The following is a 10,337-nucleotide window of genomic DNA, read 5'->3' on the forward strand; positions in this document are numbered from 1 at the left end:
GCTCATGTTATCTTCAGAGAGAATAGCTCATGTTATCTTCCTCCTCTCGTTGTGATTCAAACTTCATCCATGGAAATACAGATCGAGACCTCACAAATCGATCCCCTCTGTCCTGGTCAATTCTTGATCAGCCAAGGAGTACTTACTCTCTCAGATAAACATCAGCAGGATCACACACCATTGATGTTGGTGTTTGTGTACATCGGCAAATTTTGAATGTATACAGATATATCCAAATGAAACACCAGCAAACAGTACACACAGATGCGTGAGTTTGTACAAAACATTATGCCTGGAGCTTGTGACGCAACTCTTCATCACCAGCTGTACAAAGGGACCCTAGCTGCATCCTCTGTCCATCAAGTTCAGAGGGAACCGGAAGAAAAGAGAGGGATAAATGATTTGCAATGTAGAGGGAGGGAGGAAACCGAAATCAACTCTCAAGTTCAGAGGATGAACAGATCAGAAAGTTAATTTGGCTCGTATAAATATAATGAGCTGTAGAGTGAACATCTATCGCTGCACAATCTACTTTTGTTGAAAACACACAAATGCATCATCAAAATGAAACAGCGCGACAAGCAATTGAAACCATAAGCTTAACTGGTTACTAGCTTGCAGAACATAACTGACACAGGTTGAGTGCATTAACTTTGATTACTGAATGGCATAGGAGCCATTCAGAAATTAACTAAGAGTGTACCACTTATAGACACATATAAAGCTTCAGTACACTGGCAAAACAACACCTAAGATAATCGGTTGAAGCAACAAAGCAAAATCCTAACACAGGTAACAGAGTTGGCCATTGCAGGAAAGAACGGTTTTGTTGATGCACAACACATGTCCACAGATGTATGGGTGAGAATCATGTAGACAGGCGATTTTGGCTACCATGCATTAACCCTGCAGACGATTAAACAAGGTCTGATCAGAATCATAATGTGCTCAAATTTAAGAGTCGTTGTTATGAGTAAAAATTGCTGTCGCTGGCAGATAAAACACAATACAAGCTGTAAGCAGAGAGAAATACAAAAGTACTCATCGAACAGAACTTAACTGGAACAAAGTATGGACAATAAAATTCAGATGAGACCTTAACTTCAGGTAATCTAGAAACTATCTTTTTACATGCTGACGGCAGAGAGCAATACCAAAGCACTCCTCAGACATAATTTAAGTTTTAACTGGAACTAAATAAGCACAATGAAATTCAGATGAGACATTAACCTGAATACAGCTGCAAAATACAAGGGCATGATAAAAAATTCAACACGGAAGATTGAGTAAATTAAAAGTGCAACTTAGGCATGGAAGTCTGCAAAAAAATTCAAATTGTTTATCGCCCACTCATGAGTAATTATATTTAACTAATGAGATCTCTTAACTGATAACTGGGATACATATGCACCAGACTTCAAAATTTGATGGTCAATACAGACACCCTAGATATTCTAATTCTGCACAACATGAAAATAACGAACAGCTAAACTTTAGGTTTCGACGAAAGTTATCAGGATTAACAGTTATATCCTTGCTGCATCTAGGAGCATGCTATTCATGAATGACAACCATACTCACCGGAGCTAAGATAGACATAGAATTCCACAGGTTAATTGGCCCTGAAGATGTTGTATAGTTTTGTGCGTCTATAGCTACTTGCTGAGGCCTTATCTGACAGCTTCACAATCATTCTTTTAAGCATTGGCGCACATCTGAGTACCAGTTTCAAGAAATCAAGCTCATGATTGTCTCCTTCAAAGCCGTTGATCTCCACTTCTTCGAGAGCAGTCAAGGAGATAGTTTGGACTCTCCAGCCCGAGGACTCACATGGACAATCTGGTGAGCATCTTTCTTTCACCTAAAACCAAAAATTATATGTGAATTATTACACAATGTATCATTGGGGTATGTAATCAGAGCAGAATATTACCGCTGATCTCTGTAAGATGACCTTAAGCTTCTGCATCTATACCTACTATTAAAGCAAGGTGATATTCTTGGTTTCGTCCCGCTTAAAAGTTTTTTCCACGTACGCTCGCTTTGTTGATTTTCACGTTCACGTACGTTCCGTCACGGTAATTATAGAAGTCTCGATCCAACTTTGCATCTGGATCGCCTCGCTGGGCCTTGGCCGGAGCTTTAGCTATTGGGCCTACTCTACTAGCACATAACAACAACAAAATCGGCCTAGGCAGAAATATTACATGGAGCCAGCCCAGACAAAAAAATAGCGTCTTCACGAGCAATCGAACTCCAGACATTGCATGTCAAGACCAAAGGACGCAACCAATCATGCTAGGACATCATTGTGTGAAATACCAGGATTGTTCCCTTATTAAATAGTACCACCTCGCTGCATTACATGTTCTACTCCCAATTTATATTTGTTTGTGATTCAAGATCAGTAAGCAGCCTTGAGAAGTACGAAACAAAGGTGGGCTGACATATGTGGCTTAGGGCCTGCTTGGATCCAAGGGACTATTTTTAGTCTGACTAAAAATAGTCTCTTTTAGAGGCTAAAGTTCCAAGCACCCCTGACTAAAGAGAGGCTAGAACTAGTCTTGAGGCTAAAACTTTTTAGTCACATGAAACCTACTAAAATATGTATTAGCTCTCTCTCTCTCCTCATTTAATTCCTCTCCTTTAGCACATGCGAGTTCTGGATTGGATGGTTTGGAGGATAATAAATGCTTAATAACTTCATTTTAGTCTCTTTAGTATTTGGATCCAAGCATGGGTGAGGCTAGCAAGTTTTAGTCCCACTACTTTTAGTCATGGGACTAAAACGTATCCAAGCACCCTCTTAGATTTAATGGGATGGGATGTGTGACGTGATCTTTTTTTTTGTTCTTAAATGTGTGACGTGATCAGCGGGCTTAAATAAGGAAGGAGAGAATAATAATGACCCTAAGGAATTATAATACCAGTGGGTACAAAGAAGAAAAGGAGAGTTTCGGAAAAAGGAAGGAATACCATGGTGGCGTGATCAGATGAGGAAAGAGAATATCCTAAGACGAAATACTACCGGGGCGTGATCAGATAAGGAAGGAGATTTTCCTAAAAAATATTGCGCAAAGGAATTACCCAGACATGGCATGCAATTAACTAACACAAAGAAATTAATTAGTTCGGTTATTGAATTATCCCAACTCGCTTTCTTATAACTCGTCGGACCAATTTATATATGTCTATGAACTGAAATTAATAAGCCGCCTCAAGAAGTTGGTCCAGTTTGCTCACAAATATGAGCAGAAAGAAAAGGTGTATGCAGCTTATGTTCGGTCGGCAAGTTGATAACCTCATACCTTAACATTATTTGCACTAATAATTATTATTGTCTGTGGTCAACAAAATTATTATTGTGTGTGGTAAACAAGGAAATGCACCGCATGACATGTAAAGACATGATTGGTGTTGAACCACATGAAGTGAATGTGACGGTTGCTACGCACAAAGAATTGCAAGTTGGTGTAGGGAGGGACTCATGAAATCGGCATGGTAGAGTGTAATGACCTAGCTCACCGCATAGGGATTGATAACCTTTTTCGTAAATAGTTACACAAGTGACCACCATCGACAATGATGCCAAAGAGGAGAAGTGACAACACGGATTGCTCGCTAGGGTGTGCGAGAGTTTGTTTCTCCCGTTGCAACGCACGGGCATTTGTGCTAGTAGTAGTACAAATTCGATTACTCCCTAGGAGATAAAACGCGAGTGCTCCAAACATATGTCCACTTGTTCGGAGATGTAGTTCCAAAATAGAAAACTCAGCAATCATATGCTTTTCTATATCCTGAGTAATGGTATCCGCTTCACCATGAAAAATCAACGATCTCTGAAGAAAGTATTGGCAAGATATATATCATTCACAAATTTAATTTAGTCAGAATTTGTAGTAGATTGTGCAGGAGAAGGTAGGGATAAGGTACGAACGGCGCCAAAATGAATGTGCAGCGAAGAGAGTTGTCCTTGTGTCTCTGCTGTCCGTAGTAACACCTCCTCCAGTAGCCAAAAACCAAACACAATAGAGCCGTCGTTATAGCAGCAGCGCCATGAGACCTTCTCCAGCATTGGTGCCGAGACGGAGATGCTGGGGTTCGAGGATATGAAGGACATGGTCAATTGCCTGAGCACGGGGGCAACGATGCTGATATGGTCTGTCAATCCTGCCTCGCGATCCACCACAAGCTCCTGCAGCGACACAGAGTTGAGGCACAGGACGCCCAAAAGGAGGCTGCCAAGCCGGAGCGTGCGCAAGCGCGGGCAGCAGGGGATGAAGGAGTCAAGGTCGGGAAGGAAGCACGACAAAGACAGCGTCTCGAGCGCGGGGAACTCGACGCCGGCAGGCACGCTGAGGATGGAACAAATGTCCAGCACGATGGAGGCGGCGCGGTGGAAGTAAGGCAGGTCGAGGACGAGGGTACAGCCTATTAAGTGCGAGGGGAGAGCCACGACGAGCGACTCCGGCTCGAGCCCCGCTGCGGCGAGCAGCAGCGAGTTGATGCCGGCGGAGTCGGGCCTGCGATGCCCAGGGAGGCGCTTGTCGGGGATGCGGAATTCGAGGAGGGAAACCGGGGGAGGGGGGCGAGAGACGCCGCCGAGCGCCGCTTCGAGCGAAGCGTAGGGGACGTCGCGGAACACGATCTGGCGGAGGCGGGGCCAGAGGCCGCGCCACCGGCGGGAGAGGACGCCGGTGCGCGCGGCGGCGCCGGCGCATCCGAGTCGGGCGAGGATGAGGAGGAGCAGGTCGTCGGGAGGACGCTGATGCGGTCCGGTCCGCCGTCTAGCTGCTCGGACGGGCATCGCCGAGATCTCAGCTCCATGGAAGCTCAGTGAAACCCTAACGTCTCCCCTTCCGAAGCTACTCCAGCTACAAGTACCAATCGCGATGCAGTATCCGTCCCTCCCTCCTCGTGCTATTAAATTCGAGGCGACCATTCCCAACACCGTCTTCTTTAGGCTGGTCACAATATGGAGGAACTTTATACACTCCAATGCAATTTTGCTTATGTGGCACATATTTAATAAAGAGAGATGCTTGTGGTAACTAGCTAAGTTACCGAAACATCACACACTCCAAAAAACAATGAGTCTATAACCTAATAAATACATCATTGCATGACACTACATAGATGTTCTTACCCACTGTGAAGATAATAATATAGTCTAGGGAAATGTGTAAGTTACTAGCTTATGTTCTTGCCCATTGTGACCAGCCTTAAATTCCCTCCTTTGCCATTTTGTATTCGTCTGATGTCCATTGCAACTTTGCATGTACTCCCTCCTATCCTTTTTACTCTGCACATTGCATTTGCCGAAAGTCAAATTTAGTTAGTAAGTTTGATCAAATTTATATTAAAAATTATTAGCATCTATAATATCTAATAAATATAATATGAAAATATATTCCGAGATGAATCTAATAATGTTGGTGTTGTTATGTAAATGTCAATAATTTTTTATATAAACTTGGTCAAAGTTGGATGAGATTAACTTCAGACAAACCTAATATGCAGAGTAAACCGGACTGGAGGGAGTACTCCTACTACTCCATTTTGCAGAACGTTTTCTTTTTGTGCCTGGTATTATTATTTTTTCGTATTTCTGTTTGAAACTTAGTGGACTTCTAGTACTTTTTGATAAGCTACGGAATTTTTTTGGTTCACGTGTATTGGATAGAAACTTACTTTTAGTTTTGCTTTCTGGTTGAAACTTTGTCAAATTAAAAATTTAAGTTTGGAATACTACCGAAAATTTTGGGCATGTAGGTATTGGATAGAAACTTGCTCTTGCCCTTTGATTCATCTGTCTAATGCAAGTACTTCATTTTTGGGAATGGTTTTTTTAATACTCCCTCCGTCCCAAAATAAGTGTCTTAATCTTAATACAATTTTATACTAAATTTAATATAAAATTAAGACACTTAATGGCGATTGATTTTGTTTTTTGTTTGAAACTTAGTAAAATTATAATTTAATCTTTGGAAAGCTATGCAAAAAAGAGGTACATGTGAATGGGAAATTCAATTTGGCTCCCGGGAGCACATGCTTGCTCCCGGGACCATTTTTTTTCAAATGCCAAAAAAAGTGAGATAAAATTTTTTTTTCATGATCTTTGTCACATACAAATAATACGTGTAAATTTTGAGGCAAAAAGGTTAAGCATTTTGGCCTGTGCAAAAAAAAAAGCAAATCAAAGACAAAATGTCATCACAAAATGACAACCCAAATTTGTTTTTTCACCGACGAAACACTACTGCTCGGTTCCACATGAAAACTGCCAAGCATGTTTGCGACACCAACACGATCATCTACAAAATTTTATAGAATTTTTTGAAAACATTTACTATTTTTTCAAGGTACTGTTCACCCGGGGGCATGTGCTCCCGGGAGCCAAAACGCGCACTCCCCATGTGAATTGTATATAAACTTACTCCTGTTCTTTTTTTTCTCTCCAAAAAAACCATTTTTGTGTTCTGCTATTATAGTGTTACTCGCTCTTGTGATCTAAAAAGATTCACTATTTACAAATTGCTTGACCTTTCCATTTTTTTACTTTTAAGCCTTTGAATCAACCGTCTAAACCTTGTTAAAGGGCAGTCCCAATGCTCCACCATGTCTATATATCTAAAGCACACCACCTTGACAAAAATCTAATGTAGCACCTTATTTAATGGACTCTGATGAGTGTCACACGTGTGGCATGAAGCAATTACATCCTCATGTTTTTTTGGCAAGGTTAGTTACCCGATAATGGCAACTTTAGTTGTGAAGCATGACAACTTTCTATTTGAATGGCAAGTTTCATCTTTTTGAGGGCTTTTTTGGATGTCAATTTCAGTTGTAAAAGCTTCAAGGCAGTGTTACTTCGTGCCACACATGTAGCACTTATCATTTGAGTATTTAGTAAAGAAAGAGAATTGTGTTGTATCTTGATTGAAATATAGCTCATATCCAATGTGGCCCCTCAAACTTTCTGCAAGCGTCCAAAACGATCATTTTGCCACCCAACACGATACCTTGTCGGTTCGCTGACGCGTTTGGATGTCCGTTTAGGCTTTGCGGGAGTCTGCATCGCCACCACGTAGAATTTTGACACCCCCAACTCACTCAAATCTCCCCTCCTGGTCCACCTCTCTATCATTCTGCCCTGCTTTGCATCCGCACCCTCATCGTCTGCCGTTGCAGTTGTGCCTCTCCGGCCACCGTTGTGGCATCCTCGGGCGTCTGTAGCCCCCACCAACACACCAGCCCGCCTTGGACTACACCCCTGCCCACAGGGTCCCTCCGTAGCCAGTTACCCTTCGTTCCTTGTCGAGGACGTCCATAGCGGACACCGCACTCAATAGGTGTTCAGCCAAATTCCATTGAGCATTTTTGTTGAACTTCTTGTTGTTTCCTAGAGTAATTCGATAACAGGGTACTCGATCATTGAGGATGAGTTGTTGTGCGATGTGAGGTTGGTTGTATTTGCGGACTTTGTAGGCATGAACTCAAGGGGCTCGATCTATTGGCAATGTGTGCATGCTTCATTCCATGAGCAAAAGAACTTCACGCCTACAACATGCACGTCTTTCGTGAATGTAATGTGAAGTCAAAAGGGCATCGATAGTACACCATCTGCAACTCCGTCATGAAGTATTGCGGTGCAATTCACCAAGTGGAGACAAAGGTGGCCATTTGGCTCGTCAACCATGGAGATTGAAAGTTTTTCTTCTTATTGCTCTACATGTTGGTTTAATTCATTCATTCACCCAATGTTGCTCTACACGTTGTATAGCTTGCATGTGATGTCATGATGTACTACATGTCCGAGGGCAAGCCATTCACGCACATACATTATTGGGTGAAGCTTAAGGGGCAGTATGTGTGGGACGACATGTGCCGATTCCGACTCAAGTATCGTTGAATTTGGAATCGATGAATTCAAAAAACTTGTTGAACATCCGGTTATCTAGGATGCAATATTTACATTTGAACTATTGTGTAGGGATATTTGCATGTTATTTATCGATAAAATTGTGTGTGTTTTTGTAATATTTTTAGTGTTGCTAACTTAGCAAAATATCAGGGGCGTACATTTAGAGGACAAGATTAAATGGTCAGATCCCGCATCAGTGTCCGCGGACTAGTGATGCTAACCAGTCTACGGACAAAAAACGTGTCTGTTGCAGAGGACCGCGCTGGAGGTGCCCTAACATCAAAACCAAGACAACTAATATAAGTTTTCTCTCAAAAATTGCACTAAACGACAATACTTTTAGTTACTAAGATATACTTGTAAAAAATGTATTGGTTTCCTAGACCTAGCAATGATCAATTTTATTATTATTATTACCATATCTCTCTATATCTATATCTAAATAGTTAGGCTTCACTACTAGAAATTTTCTGCATATATGTGGTTTCATGTCCTCTCAATTATTGATAGCCTTTTGATCGGAATTGCGTGTCAGTCTACATCCAAATGGCTAGATTTTTTTGCACATGAGTACTTCCATGCCACCTCAATTATTGATAGTTGTTCGATTGAAATTGTGTGTCATAGGCAAGTCATGCATGCACAAATAAATTACCTTTTTTCAAGTAATTTCCTTGTTAATTTGTGTGTGGTCATGGATGGTATACGTGTTAGATGCTTGAAGCGAAAATATATAGTCCATGCACCACAATTTTGTTAAAATGTGGTGTCATGTTAAGTTCAATTCATTTTTTTATACATCATTTTAAATTCGTATGGTTCGTTTTTTAAAATACAAACTGAGAACACTCTTACATTTTTCAGTTAGTTTTAATTATTTTTAGCACCTATTAATTCAATTGTTTCAATACGGCTCCCACAACAACATAAGGTCATTTTTAGTCATTTTTGACATCAAGACGACTAACAATTCTTTTGAATCTTGCTCGTTCGTCCATGTCTTTCGAGATCAGAAACTTGGCAGTGCACATGTTGGCTAGGGCCAATGAGTTTTCTGTTTTCCTTTTTCATGGTGAAGCTCTTGTAGATGAATAAAATGCTTGATGTTCTACTGGAAAAAGTCACTCTTGTAAGGTGCATGGTCGAAGGGAGGAATCGAAAGTTGTTGTGTTATACAAATCCATACCAGCGGCGGCTTCTTTTTCTTTACCGATCAAGTTTTCTACCAAAGGGCAATGGTAAGTCCGGTTGCCCAAAAGCTCAATTTTATGGCCCTAAAAAGGCAAATGATATTTTAAAAGTATAAAGAAATAACTACCAAAAAATGCACACAACTCAGGTAATGACATGTCGATGGTTGCTTCCACCCAGGTCATCGGTTCGGATCCTACGAACTAGAGCTCAATTTTCACTTTTACAGCGAAAGGGCAAACATGATGAGAGGTTTCGATTCTTTTTAGCAGAAAAAGGAGCATGAGGCGCCAACTTATTCAGCTCAAGAGCATAGTACAACATGGATTACACAACCATATATGCTTTGAAGAGGGAGAAGTATCAAGTGTACCAACCCTCAAATGCTACCATGATACGAACTTGAAAAATTCAGATTTAAACATTCTAAAAATTTCTGAAAAAAAATCATGAGTGTTCACAACACATATGTCGACAACCGCTAAAAAATTCAGATAAAAATTCAAAATAAACATCAAGAAACAAAAAGAGAAATCTGTCATGAATAGTGTCAAAAGAAGACAAAAGCACACATGATACTATTCACATGTGAAGTTGTCTTTTTTGTTTCTCCATGCGTATTTTGAATTTTGATCTTATTTGAAACTTAACATTTATTTTTAAGAGTTGATACTTAACATTTATTTTTAAAATTCATCAAAACATATTCAAAATCGATCTTACTTGAAAACCCTCGTCACAAGAAACACGATATGAAAGCATAACTTAAGTTGGATTGTTCTTTCAAAAGATATAAAAGATTTGAAAACTGGAAGCCAAAAATAAAAGCACACACTGGGGGCTCGGTGCCCCCGCACTTGCGTGTGTTGCATCTCCAGCCGCGCCCCCAGGAAGCCCCCACGGTCACTTTTTCATCGCCGGCAGTGAAAAAAGTCTCCAGTCACGCCCCCAGGATCACATTTTTCGCCGGATTCGTCAAAGTTTAGCGCCGGCAGTCTCACCCCAAACCCAGCCCCCCGGGAAGCATCTGGGAGCGCCGACAATGTGTTTATGCATGCAAAGGCCCACATGCAGCCTCTCTCCTCTCACTTTTCACCTGACACACCCACGAGCTCTCTCTCTCTCCTCGTCTTTTCTTCCACCAACCGCGCCGCTCGCCGTCTCTTGTTGCCGTGCTCGCCGCCGGGGCCGCCCTACGTACCTGCTCGCGCGCATGTTCGGA

General features: G+C 41.4%; 1 protein-coding gene and 1 long non-coding RNA gene across 2 annotated transcripts; both read right to left on the reverse strand.

Moving 5' to 3' along the window:
• Positions 1 to 585: 585 nt before the first annotated feature.
• On the reverse strand, positions 586 to 2,041 carry LOC123185590 (uncharacterized). The gene is made up of 3 exons (XR_006493443.1): positions 1,934 to 2,041; positions 1,582 to 1,861; positions 586 to 906 (listed from the first exon to the last, which is right to left on the reverse strand). It is a non-coding gene; the product is annotated as an uncharacterized lncRNA (long non-coding RNA).
• A 1,480-nt stretch (positions 2,042 to 3,521) lies between these two features.
• On the reverse strand, positions 3,522 to 4,901 carry LOC123191753 (putative FBD-associated F-box protein At5g56560). Its single transcript, XM_044604370.1, has 2 exons — positions 3,938 to 4,901; positions 3,522 to 3,839 (listed from the first exon to the last, which is right to left on the reverse strand). The coding sequence occupies exons 1-2, from the start codon at positions 4,805 to 4,807 to the stop codon at positions 3,522 to 3,524; spliced, it is 1,188 nt and encodes a 395-aa protein (XP_044460305.1). The 5' UTR covers positions 4,808 to 4,901.
• Between the last annotated feature and the right edge of the window lie 5,436 nt (positions 4,902 to 10,337).

This window comes from Triticum aestivum, chromosome 2A (assembly GCF_018294505.1).
Source record: "Triticum aestivum cultivar Chinese Spring chromosome 2A, IWGSC CS RefSeq v2.1, whole genome shotgun sequence".
NCBI classification, from domain to species: Eukaryota; Viridiplantae; Streptophyta; class Magnoliopsida; order Poales; family Poaceae; genus Triticum; species Triticum aestivum.